The following is a 19,818-nucleotide window of genomic DNA, read 5'->3' as shown; positions in this document are numbered from 1 at the left end:
TAATCAAAGAATTAAATATCTTTCATTTCCAAACTATGTTTTTATTCGATCTACACCAAGTTGGTTTTGTTGCTGTAATATTAATGGTAAGATATTATCGATTCATTTGCGATTCATCACTTTTTCATCCATCTCGACCTGTTTTGACCCCAATACTAAATTCGCAGGTTGTAGAACCGATGATGTCTTTACTTGTGGTTGGCCATGCACAAATCTTCTCGATTACACGGTGGTTACTGTAGGCTGTAATACGAACAACTATACAGTGTATGGTTAAGTAATATTTTCCTTCACTTTCGTTATGAACAACCGACGCGAGACGCCTTCATTAGGAATAGAACATTTTTGTTAAGTATCAAGAGCATCGGCAACACACAAAAACAGCGATAACAAGCTTGACTGCAAATAAAACAGAGTTCAGGGAGTGTAGAACGACGGGTGGCACTAAATACCGCATGTGACCGCATGTGGCCGCATGTGGCCGCATGTGACCGCATGTGTTTTCTCTTAAAATACATCATGTTATGCGAAATGTAAGAATTCCAGCCCCATTAGGGGTAAACGAGACCAGATTCTAGATTGATTTTAATTTCAAACCTTCACCCAACCCTAATAGTTCTAACCGTCAGCGCTTTTCGCAAAAATATTTTTTGGCAAAAGCATATTAAGTCCTTCACAGATTCCTGCCTTGTGATCACATGCGGTCAAATGCGGTAGCATGAGGTATACCATGCGGTCACATGCGGCCACATGCGGTATTTAGTACCACCGTAGAACGACCGATGATTTTGTTGGTTCAGAAAAAAAAACTTTGTGTTTTAAGATATGCGTCTCGCATAGGACGTCGATACTTCGATTGTGTATATTGAAATATCTTCACTCTTGTTAACTTAAATAGTGCTAATGGGTTTTCTGCAATCTTATTTTATGTCAGATTGTGCGTCGGTTTTTTCCACAGTTTTGTTGAATGTTCAAGATTGTTGAATTTGTTGAAACAGAACTTGTAAAATCATTGATTGCCGACAACATCTCGTTTCCATTATTGCTTTTGATCTTTGCATCAGTTTATACTGAGTGTTCAAATTTTTTAACAAGTAGGCAATACCAGTCTTGTATTATTTTACTAAACACATTTACAAAGGTTGCCTAAGAGACAAACTCAGCTTCAACCATGTTTCAACACCGACCGCTAAACAATCTGTTATATTCAGTAAAATACATAATTACCGTGGAGGGTATTGTATACAAAGGCGTTGTGCCCACAGAAAATTTTTGTCTAGTCTTGACCATGGCTAAATTGGTTAGATGTCTCAATATAATAAAGAAATTAGTCTGCATACAACAATGATGGATTGGATATTGCAGTGGTGGTTGTTTAAACATCGTTTTTAACAAATTTTCCTTTGTTGAACTTGTAGAAACAAATAAATCCTTGGTTGAAGAAATTTTTTGATATAGTTTTATGTGGCACTTATACTCGTATCGTATAGCTACATATGAATGTGTTTAGACTTGATTTGAATACCTAGATTTGTTCCTGTCTGGTTACCCATGAGTAATTTAAATGATTTTGTTCGAACCTGAAGCATTCCAACTAATACCATTCACAAATCGACCCACCCCCAAGTTTTGTCTAAAACATTGTTCAGCGATTTTGTTCTTGGGCAAATTATAAATAATTTATACAAATGTACAATTTTTGTATTGCAACTATTTCAATGGTACAACTTTAAAGCATTAAATACTGCGGAAAAATAATTTACACAACACTGCAAAACAAGAAAAGTGCAAAACATTGACATGTATCTACTCGGACAACCTGCTGGTGACAGCAATTTCTGATCATGCCTCCTTAATTATATATCAGTTAACAGTGCGTTGCATCGTAGGCTGTTGCGTAACGTCTACTAAAAGTCTACTAAAACAGGATACTATAGTGAGATACAAAAAACATGACTGGCGCAATAAATAAAACATTTATGAAGAAACCAAAAAACATCCTTAATCGCAAAGAAGAACAGAAATACAGCGCAAAAATTTATTCTGATTTTGTACACATTAGGTGTTTGCATCAATGCTTAAAAAAACATCAGTTTTGGTGCTAGCCGCCGATTTAAACTATTGTGTTACAAAACATTCTCTAGGCAAGGAAAGGAAATTGCAACGCGTCAACGTTTTTGCAACATGACCCGCGACAAGTTGGGCACTGCATCCGATAGAAAAGGGCAAAACATTTACTTAGGCAAGTGAATGAGGTAAAACTCATACCAGAGCTGTTATTTTACGAAGCGGTTTACTCAAAATAGCCAACATTAATTGCATGCAAACATACCAAACAGTAACTTTTTAGGAGAGATAAGGATTTTTGCTGCACTAAGGTTCGAGAATTAGTGTTGGTAGCGAATGGCACCACAATAATTGAACTGTGATCAACCTAGATGACAAATTGTTTTTAAACCCGCAAGCAGATCTTCAAGGTCCAGTTTGTCAGTTTAACAATTTTGTTCCAAATAAGAAAAAATAGTTAAAACATTTAAATAATTGTTATAAAAAATAGACACCACTAAAACAAACAATACTCGTAATGAAACTTAAACCTGGAATCAGCCAGTCCGTTGCTTTGTGGGTGAAGACTAATGAGCCTCATAGCAATGTTCAGAAAAAACTGACATCCACTAAAACAGACTTACAATTTAGCATCGCTTAAAATCCTCAAAAACAGGTTGCAATGAACACTTTAGGCAAAACACAGTGAACATACGGAGTCTTGCGATGGTTGCTTCCATTTATCTAAAGCAGGGGTGGCCAAACTTTTTTACCAGAGGGTCAAATTTGCAACTGTCTTGCCACTGGAGGGCCGGATTAATGAGATTTACGAAAAATTAGTCGTAACTGTTTGCCATTTTTATTAAAATATATATTATTGTAGTAGAATAACAATAAATAAAACCATCTTGGGCATTTATTCCGAAAATAACAACGCTTGCCACAAGCTAGTGCTCGTAGCAGCCAGCGCTGTTGCACTGCTTGTTCACAGTGGTAAATATGGTGCTTGGAAAAAAAACAGGCAAGGTGTTTGGCGGGCCGGATGAAACAGGACTGGGGGCCGGATGCGGCCCGCGGGCCGTAGTTTGGCCACCACTGATCTAAAGGCTTCGTTTCTATCAGGTCATCGCCACTGAAGGGGCGTTATGGGATGACCTTGTGTGAAGTTTGGTCGATTCCTCCTTTGAGTACCGTAGCCGAATTCTCTCAAACGACCTCCCAGCTGCTTCACGAACCTCGCTACACAGCACACAGTACACAAACAATAGAAATAAACCTTGCAACCCATTGAGGATGACGTTGATGTACATGAACACCACTGATGCTTCGTACGGCTCAATGCCTGCAAAGAGGAACGTGTTTAATTGAGACTAAAAAAAGTTAAGCGCTGTAATTACTTTTGCTTGCTAACTTTCAATGAACAAAACAGTGAGGTTAAGGACTGAAGGCTTAAACAGATGATAAATATTGCACTGTTGATGAGTTGGGAAGCTAATAGCCTTGCGGAAGTTAAATTGTTTTGGGTCGTGTCATTTTGCTCTACTTTTTTGCAAGACAAGGTAAATTTAATCTGTGACAAATCTCAGGGTGTAAAATATGTGATAGGAATCCCAATATGATGCTACGCATATGAGTGCTTCACACTGAAATAGTCGGTCAGCAGTAAGCATTTCCATATGGCAAGGTATATATGTGTTTTTAATTTAATTCTCTAGGGTTTTATTTGTGCAAGCACGGAACACATGTTTTTTCACCAACATTGCACTTAAACAATCTGCAACGGCTAGGTGAGTTTAAGGGTCCGGTTTAAGATCAAAACCTGATCGACAGATTCGCTTCCAAGCCAAAGCAAACTATTTCATCAAACCACGTGACTTACTTGTCATGAATGCAAAGAACAGGGGAAGCCCCAAAACCGGAAACAACATAAGAAAGACTTTCACTGCTGCGCCGATATTCTCAGCGTTAGCCGACGACGATCGGGACGCGGAGGGCTTCAGCTCACTGCTTTTCAGCTTGTGGACAAACCAGATAACCTTGATGGCGATGACGACATTCGTGGCGTAAAATACTACCATGGGAATAATAACGGACCCGAGCAGGAATTTGTTTTGTGTTCCCACCTATGACAGGAGACATTTGATCATTCATGACTAACGTTAAAAGAGGTGGTACTGGATGTTTTGTTACTGTTATCTCTTAAATAAGCTGAGGTCTTCTAATTGCGTTTGCCTTGTTTGATTTTTTTTATTATTGGAAAGTTTACTGTATTCAATTTTACTCTATTCGTTTGCAAAATGTGATTTAGTTTTACGGAACGTTTAATCACTTTTTCATCAAAGTTTTGTCAACTTTAGGGCATTCTTTAGCTTTTGGCATCTAATTGTCACTTGTTGTCATACATTTCTGTATAGAGTTTTCTTTATTATTCATACTGTGTGAAAAATTGGGCCAACCACAATCGTAATCCTGTAACAGCTCGAAGTCATTTCCCTTACAAAACCCACACGTACCCAGCATCTGTAGTAATTGTTGACGTACGAATCCATGTAGCGGTTCGTGGGGAAACCAATGGCGCTGGCTAGTAGCACGATCAGCAAAGGAATTCCCCAACCCAATGCCAACTTGGTGCCCGCTACTTTGCGAGGACTCTTCTTGTTCAAGGTCAGGATTCGATCAGTAGTCTTCAAGTACAGAGTGATGCCCTCCAAAAGCATCCATGTACCTGCGTGTATATAATTTTAGATCAGGGGTGGGCAATTATTTTTAATAGGGGCCACATAAGAAAACTGGATTGTGTTGGAGGGCCGATAAAACAATATCTTGAACTTAATTTTACCCCGTATTAATTTTATTTAGACATTTAGGGTAAGACAACCTGTTCGGATACGGACGTGCGTCACTACCGTAAAATATGGAAAAAGTGGCATTGTTTTCAAATGGAAAGCAACACTGCCGTTTTCATACACAGCTTAAACAGGCCTGTTTTTCTCATTTATATTTTAATTTACTTGACCTCACGCAGGCCGAACAGGGACAGCAACTTGCACCAAAAACTGTTTAAATTTCAAATTCCAACAATTTAAACGTTCCAACATGCATTGGGTAAATTCGTCTGGTATTTATGTGCTATTCGGTGAACTGCAAAACCACGGAGATGAATTACTTTACTTCTGACATACATCTTCTGAGCTTACCTGTTGCAAGCAAGAAGAAGTGAGTGAGAATGGTCATTGTTTCACACAGACGTTTGTCCACTAACGCCCACACGTTGGCAAGATTTAGGATGTGAAAACACAGGAGGGCGACGGAGAGGTTGATCTGAACAACTGTCCTGTCACTTCTCACTTTCTTTCTGACTGTCATCAGTATTGATATTGTGATAATGAGGCAAGAGATACTGATTGCTTCAGTAATGTAGGAGAGAAACTGCAAATAAAAATAAAAATACGTTTACACCAGTGGTTCTCAAACTTTTTAAGCATGCGGCGCCTTAAAGAACTAAAATTTCCTTCCGCGCCACACTTCGCAGGTAAACATAACAGAATTTGATCATATAATGTTAACTTTCAAGAGTACTGTGGTGGGTAAGAACGCTTTTTGTTACCAATAACAAAAGTATGAGCTTTGAAACGTTGTCATGTGCACCAGTATTTCGTCATCATGTCCTAAAATACCAGGGAATGTTTGCACTTTAAAATAGAGAATATTTCGCGGCACACTTGGAAATCTCTCACGACACACTAGTGTGCGGCGGCACACAGTTTGAGAATCACTGGTTTACACATATGTTTCAAATCGAATTTTATAACGATTTCATTAAATCGTATTTTTCATGCAGTATGATAAAAATGTTTTCATGCAGTTACAATAAAACTGTGGCTGATTGTGTTGCATTTGGTTGTAATATTTTGTTATGCAGCGACTGTACCACTAATGTAATTTCTTTTATTGCAGAACAGAGACCTAAAGATTAAGAGTGCGACAGTGTAGCCCTAAAGCACAACGGTATGATCAGTTTTGTGTCATTTTTTAAATGAGTTGTTTGTAACGACGCTTGCCGCTTGAGCTTCATTAACATCAAAAGTTCCGGGTAGTTGCTCTACGTAAAGTGTTTGTTATTGATGTGTTGTACACCGAAAGCGTTACTGTGCTGCTGCTTTTCCTTCCTGATATTTTAACGCCAGTATGTAGTTGAAGCGTAAACAATGAAAAAACGCAGCCAAGCAGCCTTGCGAATAATAGCCACTGTTTAATCATGATAAAACTTTTCAAACACTTAAATACATGTTGGTTTTTATTGCCTTATTTATAAACATACTGCTATAATTGTAAGCTTAATTTTGTGCACTTATGGAGGCTGGAGTAGTGAATTATTTAAACTTGCCGGTGAATAGTACTCACCTTTGCAATCTATTTATGCCTAATGTATATTTGGAAATACTTGACAAATAATATAAGAACTTAATTACATTATGTGCTTACCACAACTTCTGACGGTATGGGAAAGGACTGAACGGAAAGCAAAGCCGCAAACAAGGTTGTGTGGTTGCAGAAACATGAAACCTGGCTTGAGTTGCTTGCAAGCAGTGAGCAACCTCTGGTTGAAAACCTCTGCTGCGTTGTATCAAAAAATCCACATTTGGTTTCTATCTTGTTGATTCTGGTTACTCCATACTTCCCGTTACTGCTTTTGTTGTTGATTATTTGGTTGAGCATGGCTTGTACTTGGGAGGTGGTGTTTTGCAACGATATAACGTAGTTCAGTTTTGCACTGACCTTACTGTGTGAATTTGCATCAATGACAGTTATGCTGATTGTTGGGGCACCAGGGAATGGCAAAACTTCGGTTTTTATTCCGCTATGGGAAGTTTGTGCTGTAAATGTTTGTACATTCTGAGGTAGCTTAAACTCCACTACGACAATCACAACATCCCATGATCCTCCGAACTGTGGTGAAAGTCCATTTACGCTTGTTTGGGAAAGTTTCAGTTGCACTGGACTGGTGTTGTTGCTTGTGACAATAGTTTTGTTTCCCACTGTTGTCAAATTGAGCAGGTTTACTTCAGTAGCGGTTGAGTTATTAGCAGCCTGGACCGCCTGTTTGATGAATTCTGACCTCGTTACGTTAACTGATCTGCTAACGGCGCTAAGACTTGTTGGTGCTAATGGACGTGTACTTGCAGTTGTACTGTAAAATATTGAAGATACAGACTGCAGGGTTAAAGTTGCTACTGACAATGGATTTGTTGTAGGTTGGCTTGTAGTTGCATTAAACTGCGTTACTGACGTTGCTGTCATAACGGTGGACGTTGTATCCATTTTTGTTGTTGCCTGTGCTCTGGTAGTAGGTGGGGTTGTAGTAAATGTTTGGGTTTGTGTTGTTGGTTGCGTTGTAACTAATGCAGTTGAAGTTGACGGTGTTGTAGTTGTAAAATCTGAAAAAACACGAGTTTACCTTACGGTTTTTCAATTACTATCCAGTTCTTAGCAGTGTTGTTTGGATGTGTGTTTAGGCGCTGAATTCTGCCTGCTTACAAACGAATACATTTCTTTTTAATTTGGATAAACATAGTTGTGCGAACACAGACAAGTTCAGATTACAAACAATTACTGTTTTTTTACAATCGAGGAGTGCTTTATGACGTGAACAAATTTTTAAATCTGGCAAACAAGTTAAACTTACTGCAATAATGTGTTAAGTTGAGGCAGTTCTTTGGAAAACTGTTCAGAACTGTTGGCGGATCAAATGTTTTGATGAGGGGACTTGCTTGAACGCCTAGAATAAAAGTAAAAGTGATATAAATTTTGCCAGTAACTGCAATACCATTTAAAAGAACAGATTACTGGCTATCACCTACTACGAAGCTGACATGTTCAGCATTCGAGGCAGGCGACGGTGGCTTATTAAGTATTACGCGTTCAATAGACCCGACCCATTTATGATTGTTTCAAAGAAATAATTTGTGTAAGGACGACAAAAACTTGTCTAAGCTTGTTGTTAACAGCTATCAGAACCTGATATTTTAACATTTACAAACCATTTTCAGTACTTACATTGTGTGTAATTTATGATTTTGATTTCGCTGACATTCACATCTGTCAAAATATTATAGTGTAAGACATTCCAAATATGTTTGATTGAAAGACATTGGTTTACACATGAGTCTTGTTATTTTGGAATTATAATGAAATCAATTATTTTTGTTAAATGACTTATACTGGGATTTCATTGACGCGACCGAAGGATACACAAAACGCCATGTATTTGAAGCAAAGTAAGAAATGAGACAAAACGAAAACAATGTCGCTATAGTGGTAGGAGAGACATAAAGTTCAGAAATATATTCTCGCGTTTAATACTTTCAGCGAGGTCTAGAATTGCTTTTTAATTATTTTACTTCTATTCCTTGTTTTATTTAGATACTGTTACACTATACATATTGTTGAATTAATGCAGTCTAAAATCTAGTTTAAATGTGGCTAGTATGTAGGCTACACACGTTTGTTATCATGAAGATGCTTACTTGTTGTTTGATATAGTTGCATCTTGACTTTTATTTTCGGGTTGCTGTTTGACGCTAAAATGCTCTTTAAACAGCAATTATTCCCAGTGCACGTGTATTCTGTTATTTAAGTGTAATCATAGTCAATCAAAGAACTATAGATTTAACATCCAAAATAAGCCTACGACAACATTGTTGCAGTACACATTTTGCAGTAAACTCTTAAAGTACACATTTTGGTGCTTATGGCGGTTTCTTTTTTAGAGCACCAGAAAATTTCGTATCTGATGCATAAGTTTTTGCTAATACAGTACATATGTGTTACCAACCTTTTATATTTAAGTTGTTTATTATATCTCCGTTCCCTACAATAATAAAGCAAGTTTTGTTAATAAATACTTATAGATATTCATGAAACGACTTATAAAGGAAAAAAATGTGCAGGATGTATTTTAATATTGCCCAGCAAATACGGACAGTACTAATTACAATAAAACACACATTCTAAAACATTCCAAATCACTCATTTTAAAGCGAAACAAACCAATAATAAAATGTGTTTGTTAATATTTGATTAATAATTTATTTTTTGTTTTATAATTACATTGTGGTCTAAAAAAATCGATTGGATATTTGATTGAAAAAGTAAAATGTATCTCTTATCAGCTATAACCCATTTTAACATACGTTTTGTTGTGGGATAAGTTTTACTTACATGACCCGCATTGTCCAATGTACACCTTACTTCCTTCTTTTAGTGGGGCAAATACTGAAATAAAAACGTTTAAAATATTTTGGCAACTAGCAGTACTCCAATATCTTAGCTTTAAAAAAGGTTTTTGCAGCAAATAATGGTGCAATAACGTAAAATATACTGACAACAACTGAATTAGCCCAAAAAACTTAAGATTAACAATAACTTCAAGATAAAAAAGGTTAACAAATAAACTAAAACGTTTCTTACGGCAATTCCAAATGCCTGCTCTTGGTTCACATAACAAGGTCGCGCATGTTGGCGGTCCACGCTCTAAAAAATCAAATAATGTTGTATGACAATAATATTTGTTTTGGAATTACTGTCTATTGTGATCTCCTGTTTGTCGCGTTTTTGCTATCCCTGCGTGGTTTTTAGTTTTGCTTTTAAAAACTAATCAAACAGCAGCTGTGAAAATGTATGCTTTGCGCTTAGTTGATTTAATTTTACTTTATTATTTCACATTGAAGGTTTTGATCATAAAATAGTTTTGTGTACTTTCTGGTTTTGTGGTGTAAAGAACATTGGAAGTCGAAATATTAACCGAACCCCCGCGAATATCGTACACAACTGAAGTGGGTTTATACATAACTTTATCATTTCGGGCCATTACCACAACTTGTGTAATAGACATTGACACAAATCGGTTATTTTTTATAGTTCATTATGGGGAAGATATTGAATGGAATTATTTTTTCCAGTATACGCCATACAAACCAAATAATGATGCCAGATATGTGCTTTAACATTATACCAGTGCACTTTAAGTATTTTAGTTGTCGATTGTAGACATAAAACATATCTAACTTTTATACAAAGTTTGCATGCATAAATAACTACCACCGTGCTACGCCCAAAACGTTAAAAATGATTTGATATTGTTTACTGTTCTAAAATTTAACTTCACTTACGACAAAACACTGTAGCATTCGGCAATGCATCAATGCTGTGGAAAGTTACAGCCAACACCAAACAACCCAAAAGATGTGTAGTAATTGCCTGGTTCACAGTATTTATTGTCATGGCGTATTTAACTGGATGCACCTTTGCCAAATCAATTTAGCAAACACAGTAAGCTTGAAGTGCTGTACACAAAGTTTAATGGTTAAAGAATAAAATATTGCGTGATAAATGTGTGATAAATAGTTATTTTATTGTAAATGACCTAACCCAGTGGTCCTCAACTGTGCGTCGCGACGCCCTGGTGCGTCGTTTCAATTTTCCAAGGGCGTCGCAGAATATTTCCGTTTCGTGGCAGAACTCAGTTTATCTCATAAAAATGAGGTTTCAGTGCGGTTAACGTATATCTACGTCCAAATACTTTTTGTGTAGAGTGCGGATTGACGTAAATTTACCTCAAAAGTTTTGATCAAAAATGCGGCTGTCCGTTCATGTACGTCGAGACCAAACATTACAAGTAGCAAGTGCGTGATAGGCGCGTGTCTGGGGCGACGCTTCGCGGGCATTAAACTTGATTATGTGAACGGAGTCTTGCTTCATAACAAAGACGACTTTTCTAGCAAAGGCTTGAGGTAGTTATAACGTATAATTGTTAGCTAAAGTTTTAAGTGATTATTGTGCATGAGTTGCAGCAGTAAATTTTTGTGCATTTGTTTATATTGTGCGTAAGTTGAAACATTACTTTCATTTTAATTCGTTATTGATGCTGCTGAGATCTTGCAGCAGACAAGACAATGCAATCGTGCGCAATAATTGAAACAATTAACAAAAGCCCGCACGTGATTGCCGGGTGCACTGAAGTTCTGTTTAATAAATTTAAATTAACTGTTTATTGATAAGTTTCCTAATTAACTTTTATTTGCTGGTGCGTCACAAGTCCAGAAAACTTTTCCAGAGGCGTCGCAACAAAAATAAGTTTGAGAACCACTGACCTAACCTATCAAGAAAACATAGGCAGCTGTGCTTATACTGACGGACAGTGGTTGCCATTGTCGGTTTTAAACCATTGGTTAAGGCAAAACCAGTGAATTCGTATTAGAAACAGAACATGCCTTGCGAAATATACATTCTATTCACCTAAACTAACTGAACCCCCATTGGAGTTTATGTCATTATCTCAGAATGGTTTACATTTTATAATAACTAAAGGAAAACTCTTGCCATAATTTAACAACAAAAATCTTAGTCAAATATTTTTGAAAACCTGTGAATCTTTGCTTTAAGCTGTTTAGGCAACTAAACTGTTTTATATATATATTCCCACTAACAAATATTTTCGAAAACCTGTGAGTCGTTGCTCTAAGCTGTTTAGGCAACTAAAATGTTTCATGTATATCTACACCGACAGTGGCACCAAATCGTGTTTTAATCAACACAGCCAACTGCAGCGCTTCCTTTCATACCCGCATCGCCTGACTGTAAAGCTTTACTCGCTGGAAATTAGATCCTTTAGTACTTCCCTTTGACGTAAACGCGTTTAACGAGTGTTAAGCTAAAACTGCTTTCTGATGCATTGTTGTTGATGGCTTTTCAGATCATCAGTAATTAAGTCACTTAATATTAGCAAAAAGTTTATTTCGATTGACTTCCATTTGCAAACTAATGAACATATATTAACTGACTTACGATGAGCTAGTTTTGCTTCGTATTTGTTTCACATTGATATAATTAGGCTGCTCATTAAGTTAAGGAGGCTTTTATACCCATTGAAGTAGAATAATGCAGTTTTAATGACACGAAAGCCCAGCTATTAATGTGTGTTGTGCTCTGACCTATTAAATGTATATAAGTGTTGAAACTGAAACTATGCAACTAAAAAGCAACTATAACAATTATTGTGAAAAGTGTAGATTAATTTTGCGTTTTTTAAGCTCTGGTACTCCAAGTCGATATATGTAAGCATTTACTGATCCTGATAATGGCAAAGATTTACTTAATTAATGGGTTGCATTTTTTCGTTCGTATAAACAACTTTCCTCTAACTTAAATCCTATATACCGCTAAGGCGTCCGTGGTCTTTACCAGGAAGTGTTTTTGCTTAACGTAAAAAACATTCATATCATGTTTTTTTGGTGACGAATAGGAATCAAGCTGACTCACTATATAGATTACCGATCGTGCGATTTATCGTCATTTTCCTTTTGTACCTAACCGAAGTACGTCAATTGGGAATTGACTAAAGCAGTGGTCCTTAACCGGTGAGAAATTTCCCACTAGTGGGAAATTTAATGTTTTCGGAGGGAAATTATGTGACTTGACAGGAGCAAACTCGGACTCGATGGTCGAAACGGGCTTTGAATTATCCGTTGAAAGCTACATTACTAAAATTTTTCTGCAGCAACATGTAATATTGGTTTAACCAAGGTTTACAAGACACATACAAATCCAAAGGCCGTTTGTTGCATCACAGACAAGACTGAAACCATCAATGACTTTGCTGTTGTGCGCGAATAGAAGCCTTTCCTTTGTTGATTGTGATGCAATAAATGACTAATGCAAGCATAGCAGACTCTTCAGTATTCCAAAAAGTTTAATCTCTTACAGAAGCGCTATTTAAACTAAATAAGATTGCAGTATACCTTTAGGGACCAGAACAAAGCGCTCCACAAAAGTATTTCATTTAAAGAATATTTTTTTTGTTAACGAAGGGCACAAAACATGTTTATAAAAATAACAGAGGGGGAAATTCGAAGTTGGTGATTGACTTTAGTGGGAAACCACACCAAAAAGGTTAAGAACCACTGGACTAAAGTGAATCAATATAAAATGCCTTTGTTTACTGCGCGCAAAATACGGGAATAATGCCTTTGTTTAATGCACGTAAAATACGGGAATATTAAAGTCAGTTCACACAATTGTTAAATGTAGTTGAATACAAATATATGATGCTAGTATTTTTAATTCTTACCAACAGGCCAACATTTGTGCCTAAATGATCATAAGGGATGCCTCCATTTAAAAATAAGCATTTCTTTTTTTGATCGTTACGACTATGGATGAAACACAAGCATATTTAATCAGCCTTTATGGCGTTGGCCATACATCTTCATTCTCTGTCTGCCAGCAGGCCAACACGCAACCAGCGATACTTACTCTTCCTCTGCTCTTTACTTCCTTTTCGAAATTTGAAACAACTATAACAACCACTTCCCGGCCTATAGTAGCAGTACAGTAAACTTCGGTTATCCGGATTATTGCCAATAACCACGATAAAACTGGTGGTACGAATGTGTAATATCTTTCTGGACAAAACGCTTCGGTTAAATTGATGCGATACATTTAATCCGGATCTTTGCCTAGTCATCAGAATAAAGTGTTTCTTTCTACATTTCCTAATCCGGATTGTCTTTACTTCACTGTGTCAAATTCGTACATCAAACCACATTGCCGTTACGTGGTAGTCAATAACAACTGCCTACTGTTAGCTGCTTGTTACACTACATTGTGTTACACTTCTTACGTCTTACGATATTAAAGCGTCGACACTGGATTGACTAAGTGCAATTATTACCACGCTCATGACGTAACAGTCAGTTGTCAATGCTTTTAATACACTTAATGTTAATGCCTACATACTTTTTTCTTTGAAACTTGTCATCATTAGATCTTTGATCAAAAGATGATCAAAATAAAAGTGATTTGCACCTATTAGACCAGTGTTTTTCAACCTTTTTTGAGCCACGGAACACTTTATACTTTAAAATATGTTTGCGGAACACCAAACGAAATTTTGATGCATTGAAAAGTAGAAACTAGTTACCTAAATACAATATTCGCCTAGCACTGACTGTTCCGTGATTCATCGTTTTCCGCGCAAGCAATTATGTTGAACGTCAGAAAATTTGTTGAATCTCGTGTCGACTGAGACAGCGTTTCAATGTTTTTTGTTTTTTTGAAGATCACCCAAAGCTAAATTGCACCAACGGTCAGCAATTTACCCGCGATTCAGCTATTTCATTATTAGACAACGAGTCTTAATATTACACAACAATAAGCCAATCACTACAAAACATTCCAATCGGGGATGGCGGATAATTATTTTCATAAAAGAAAACCTATTTCCGCCTATTGTATTAAACCAGTGATATTCGGCCGGTGTTTGACATAAAACACAATTCAAACCATAGAAGTCTGAAACATTAGAATCCTATATTCAAACCAGCAAATTTCTCGCGGAACACCTGACGATCTTTCACGGAACACTAGTGTTCCGCGGAACACCGGTTGAAAATCACTGGATTAGACTATTTATTATAGATACTATTTATTTGGGATCTAGACCAGCGGTTCTCAAACTGGGGTCCACGGTGCTTTAGGGGTCCATGAGGCAATTTTGGGGGGGACCGTGATAAGGTTGAAGTACTTCTTTAATCTTATTTGGCGTAAGTTTGTGCCACTGAATAAGTGTAAATCAAAGTAAAATTAAAGATCGACTGTCTCCATTGCTAAACTATCGCCTTTATTGCGTGACAAGTAACAAAAAAGCAATTGTTCGCGCACAATTGTAATGTTTTTGTTGTCTTGTCTGTGATGTCGCAAACTGTTTTTAGATATTTTTGCTTCACTGGCTAAAATTCTGCAAATCAACTTTGTTTTTGCTAAAATACACATTTCAGCTAAAGGACCGCGAGCCCTTGATGTAATGGCATAGGGGCCGTTTTGAAAAAATAATGAAAAAATTTGAGAACCACTGATCTAGACTCTAAAATACGGGGGCTTGAAACAAACGAATTCGAATAAACCTTGCAGGATCAAATCGTGCCAGATAAGTTTATTTGGTATTTTTTTCCTTGGAGTACGTACAGGTATGACTAGTATGACTGCAGAGGACACAATCTCGTCAACCTATTGACTCCGGCCTAAGGGACATCAGTTGCATTCTACTTGCTTGTTTTTTTATTTTTTTTCACGGTGTTCGAACCTAGGACACTCCCGGGGGACGAATCCCGATCAGGTTTTTTTTATGTCTGTGTATGGGTTAGGCGCGCCGGACCATTCGGCCAAGTTCCTTCCAACTTATGACTGTTCAAGTTCGTCTTTGATTTTAATTCTGTGTTACTTTTAATTCTAATTGGAATTGATGCTTTCGACCAATCTGTGTTTCTTAAACTTTCAAGCCTAATGTTGCTGCAAAACGTGTTGTAATGTAGCTACGTTAAACGATTTCACAGCAGTTGAATAACTACTAGAAATGTACAGGATGTTTTGCGTCGAATTTAAATGCTTTTGAGGACGAACCACGCTCAGTTTTCTTAATGGTTGTATATAAGTAACGCGCCCTGGGCCATTCGGCCAAGTTCCTGCCCAAATGAACCAGGATAAAACGACACAAAAATAATGCGCATTGTGGGCGACACTTTGCGAATAAGTTTCTGTGTAAAATTGACCGCATGGTGGTGCTCTTAAATACCTAAAAGGTAGAAAACAGTGGCATCCTCTGCTTACCTTAAAAACTATATCTTGTTTGTTTGCTTACGTTTTAAACCATACTATGTGTTAATTGAAAATAAGTTATGTGTTAGGCGTGACTTAGGCTGGAAAGCAAAGGTATTTAACTTGTAATACGAATGGTTAGGATTCTTATGCTAAAATTTCTGAATTATACTACAGATTAATTTGCATTCGGGGTTAACCGTAAAAACCGGTAAAACGGAATAAAGCACTGGGCTCATTGATTTCCCGACTAACCGGTTCGTCTGCATTTCTTGGCTTTCAAACAAAACTTCTCTGTCTGTTTGAAGCAGTTTATTACACTTTGACTGTGCTGTACAAGTGCATGACGCAAACCCAAAATTGCATAGAAAAAGGCGAAAAACAATTTGCAACTGTGCAGAATATCATGTAAAACACGAATTAAAGGGTGATTTACAATTGTACAGGTGCAGGTTACATCATTTGCGATTAGATTGTAAAGTTTCCACCCTGTGATGATTTTTTTCGAAATTAGGAAAAACATAAAACAACAATAAAACAAATTATAAAAACACTGATCGCATAAAACCAATGGATAAAAATGTTGACTTTCAACGTCCTAAGAATTGCTTCCAAGAAATATAAAATATTTTTTTCATGTCGATTACTATATTCTTTCGTTTTTGAAGAAATAATCGGGTTCGAGCTTATTAACTTGATCCGACTTTACAACACGAAATAAATAAATAATGACTTTGTAAAACTGTTTGTATGAAAGCGGACGTAGCAGACAAGTTTTGTAAGAAAAATGTTTTGCGTCCGGGCGTGATGAAAGATTCATTTTTCCAGGCACAGAGAAAATCCTTATAGTTGGCCTAGATTCTGTGTTGATTTTCCGGCAAACTGTTGGTTTTGTTTCCCGATCCTGCACTTGTGTTAGTCGAATGGGTGCTTGGCGTTCCCTTGCTGGGGTTGTGGGTTGAAGGCTCGCTCGTGTATCGCAGCTTGACTCTTTGTACATAACGGGAACAGGCCTCCCGAACCTCGGTTCCAAAGACGCAGTAGACGAGAAGGAGAAATAAACCTTGCAGCCCATTAAGAATGACGTTGATGTACATGAACACCACAGATGCTTCGTATGGTTCAATGCCTGCAATGCAAATCATATTTAAGTGGCGATTCAGGCAGACAATATTGTCTCTGTAGGGAAGTATGTTTCTGCAGTTGATTGCAAACTTTACTTTGGAAACTTGCTAGCAAATTAATAATTGCAATAATGGTTGTAACTTCAGGTTATGCATAATTTCGTGCTGTAATTCAAATTCAATGCATGTATGTGGAAATATGGTTATGAATACAGTCAAGCCATTAGCTTGCATAAACTAGTAATGCTCTTCCAGCAGTATTTATAATAAATAATTCGATGTTTCAAAGATATGTCATTATCCCGATAAATGCGTCTTGTATATGACGTCGGAACGTCGATTATCTTTCATAAAAACTACTGAAAGAGTAATGCTCGTTTACACAAAATGCCTGGCAGCGATAGCTTATTTATTGGATTAGCTTGCATGTGTATACTCTTAAACAGTTTACTTCTATTTCTGGGACATACTGCATTGCACAAATATCAAACGAGCTTTCATACGAATTCTTACTTGTCAAAAACCTAAAAAGCAGAGGAACCCCCAGCACCGGGATGAGTAGAAGAAAAACTTTGAGCGTGGCGCCAACGCTTTCGGCGTCGCTTCGAACCGCGGCGCCTACGTTAGATCCGCGGTGAGCACCGTTGGACGGTTTTAGCTCTCTAGCGCTACTCCGAAGTTTGTGGACAAACCACATCACTTTGAAGGCGATTAGGATGTTCACAACGTAGATGATTATCATAGGAATGATAACAGAGGCGAGAAGAGCGTTGTATTCAGTTCCAACCTGCAGAGAAAAAACGATTTGGTTACAACTGTTTGTTATGGCCGGATTTAATTATTTGCTGCTGCGGTTCCTCGCCTTTGCCGTGGCTTGTGGTAGTTTACTTTATAGGTCAGCGTGCAAGACAAAATAAATCGTACACATTAAACTAAAACTGTGCTTAACGGAAAATTTGACGTCCCCATTGCGACATTGTTATGAGGGTAAAGACAATTTAAACAACCGTTTAAGTTCTTTTTTTTAATTTGCAAACAGATGTGCCTCGAAGACAAATATTTTTAGCTTGTTGAACTTACCCAACATCTGTAGTAGTTTTTGTGGATCGGATCGGAATCCATGTAACGGTTTGTGGGGAAACCAATGGCACTGGCTAAAAGCACGATTAACAGAGGAATTCCCCAACCCAATGCCAGCTTTGTGGCCGCCACTTTGCGAGGATTCTTCTTGTTCAGCGAAAGTATTTTGTCGGTGGTTTTGATGAAAAGTGTCAGGCCTTCCCTTTCATACCCGCATCGCCTGACTGTAAAGCTTTACTCGCTGGAAATTAGATCCTTTAGTACTTCCCTTTGACGTAAACGCGTTTAACGAGTGTTAAGCTAAAACTGCTTTCTGATGCATTGTTGTTGATGGCTTTTCAGATCATCAGTAATTAAGTCACTTAATATTAGCAAAAAGTTTATTTCGATTGACTTCCATTTGCAAACTAATGAACATATATTAACTGACTTACGATGAGCTAGTTTTGCTTCGTATTTGTTTCACATTGATATAATTAGGCTGCTCATTAAGTTAAGGAGGCTTTTATACCCATTGAAGTAGAATAATGCAGTTTTAATGACACGAAAGCCCAGCTATTAATGTGTGTTGTGCTCTGACCTATTAAATGTATATAAGTGTTGAAACTGAAACTATGCAACTAAAAAGCAACTATAACAATTATTGTGAAAAGTGTAGATTAATTTTGCGTTTTTTAAGCTCTGGTACTCCAAGTCGATATATGTAAGCATTTACTGATCCTGATAATGGCAAAGATTTACTTAATTAATGGGTTGTATTTTTTCGTTCGTATAAACAACTTTCCTCTAACCTAAATCCCATATACCGCTAAGGCGTGCGTGGTCTTTACCAGGAAGTGTCTTTGCTTAACTTTGCTAAAACATTTATATCATGTTTTTTGGTGACGAATAGGAATCAAGCTGACTCACTATATAGATTACCGATCGTGCGATTTATCGTCATTTTCCTTTTGTACCTAACCGAAGTACGTCAATTGGGAATTGACTAAAGTGTATCAATATAAAATGCCCTTGTTTACTGCTCGCAAAATACGGGAATAATGCCTTTGTTTAATGCACGCAAAACGGGAATATTAAAGTCAGTTTACACAGCTGTTCAATGTAGTTAAAAACAAATCTATGATGATAGTATTTTTAATTCTTACCAACAGGCCAAAATTTGTGCCTAAATGATCATATAAGGGATGCCTTCGTTTAAAAATAAACATTTATTTATTTTGATCGTGACGACTATGGATGAAACACAAGCATATTTAATCAGCCTTTATGTCGTTGGCCATACACTTGATGTTCTGTGTGTGCCAGGAGGCCAACACGCAACAAGCAATACTTACTCTTCCTCTGCTCTTTACTTCCTTGTCGAAATTTGAAACAACTATAACAACCACTTCCCGGCCTATAGTAGCAGTACAGTAAACTTCGGTTATCCGGATTATTGCCAATAACCACGATAAAACTGGTGGTACGAATGTGTAATATCTTTCTGGACAAAACGCTTCGGTTAAATTGATGCGATACATTTAATCCGGATCTTTGCCTAGTCATCAGAATAAAGTGTTTCTTTCTACATTTCCTAATCCGGATTGTCTTTACTTCACTGTGTCAAATTCGTACATCAAACCACATTGCAGTTACGTGGTAGTCAATAACAACTGCCTACTGTTAGCTGCTTGTTACACTACATTGTGTTACACTTCTTACGACATTAAAGCGTCGACACTGGATTGACTAAGTGCAATTATTACCACGCTCATGACGTAACAGTCAGTTGTCAATGCTTTTTATACACTTAATGTTAATGCCTACCTACTTTTTTGGAATGTTATCATCATTAGGTACTATGATCAAAATAAAGGTGATTTGCACTGTTTACACTATTTATAATGTACGATTGAAGATACTATTTATTGAGGAT

At 37.1% G+C, this 19,818-nt stretch overlaps 2 protein-coding genes across 2 annotated transcripts; both read right to left on the bottom strand.

The window, feature by feature from the left end:
• Positions 1–3,164: 3,164 nt before the first annotated feature.
• On the bottom strand, positions 3,165–9,895 carry LOC145223218 (uncharacterized). Its single transcript, XM_080089632.1, has 10 exons — positions 9,805–9,895; positions 9,517–9,579; positions 9,268–9,321; positions 8,882–8,917; positions 7,733–7,825; positions 6,532–7,484; positions 5,244–5,475; positions 4,560–4,771; positions 3,926–4,169; positions 3,165–3,388 (listed from the first exon to the last, which is right to left on the bottom strand). The coding sequence occupies exons 1-10, from the start codon at positions 9,893–9,895 to the stop codon at positions 3,165–3,167; spliced, it is 2,202 nt and encodes a 733-aa protein (XP_079945758.1).
• A 6,658-nt stretch (positions 9,896–16,553) lies between these two features.
• LOC145223137 (corticotropin-releasing factor receptor 2-like) lies at positions 16,554–17,945 on the bottom strand. Its single transcript, XM_080089520.1, has 3 exons — positions 17,904–17,945; positions 17,337–17,610; positions 16,554–16,828 (listed from the first exon to the last, which is right to left on the bottom strand). Exons 1-3 carry the CDS (start codon positions 17,943–17,945, stop codon positions 16,554–16,556), a joined length of 591 nt encoding a protein of 196 aa, XP_079945646.1.
• Positions 17,946–19,818: the final 1,873 nt, after the last annotated feature.

This window comes from Phallusia mammillata, chromosome 1 (assembly GCF_965637545.1).
Source record: "Phallusia mammillata chromosome 1, kaPhaMamm4.hap1.1, whole genome shotgun sequence".
Classification (NCBI taxonomy): Eukaryota; Metazoa; Chordata; class Ascidiacea; order Phlebobranchia; family Ascidiidae; genus Phallusia; species Phallusia mammillata.
Note: the sequence above shows the minus strand (reverse complement) of the source record. Positions and strands in the feature narration are given on the sequence as shown.

What these genes read in the sequence shown, in the direction of transcription:
- LOC145223218 (XM_080089632.1), bottom strand. Translation starts at nt 9,895, where the DNA reads ATGTATAAACCCACTTCAGTTGTGTACGATATTCGCGGGGGTTCGGTT. An exon ending in TTACACCACAAAACCAGAAA is followed by an intron (nt 9,580 to 9,804) that starts GTACACAAAACT and finishes TTGATTTTTTAG; the next exon opens with AGCGTGGACCGCCAACATGC. An exon ending in CCATACCGTCAGAAGTTGTG is followed by an intron (nt 5,476 to 6,531) that starts GTAAGCACATAA and finishes TTTTATTTGCAG; the next exon opens with TTTCTCTCCTACATTACTGA.
- LOC145223137 (XM_080089520.1), bottom strand. Translation starts at nt 17,945, where the DNA reads ATGGATTCCGATCCGATCCACAAAAACTACTACAGATGTTGG. An exon ending in AAAACTACTACAGATGTTGG is followed by an intron (nt 17,611 to 17,903) that starts GTAAGTTCAACA and finishes TTTTCTCTGCAG; the next exon opens with GTTGGAACTGAATACAACGC. An exon ending in GCTTTTTAGGTTTTTGACAA is followed by an intron (nt 16,829 to 17,336) that starts GTAAGAATTCGT and finishes TTTGCATTGCAG; the next exon opens with GCATTGAACCATACGAAGCA.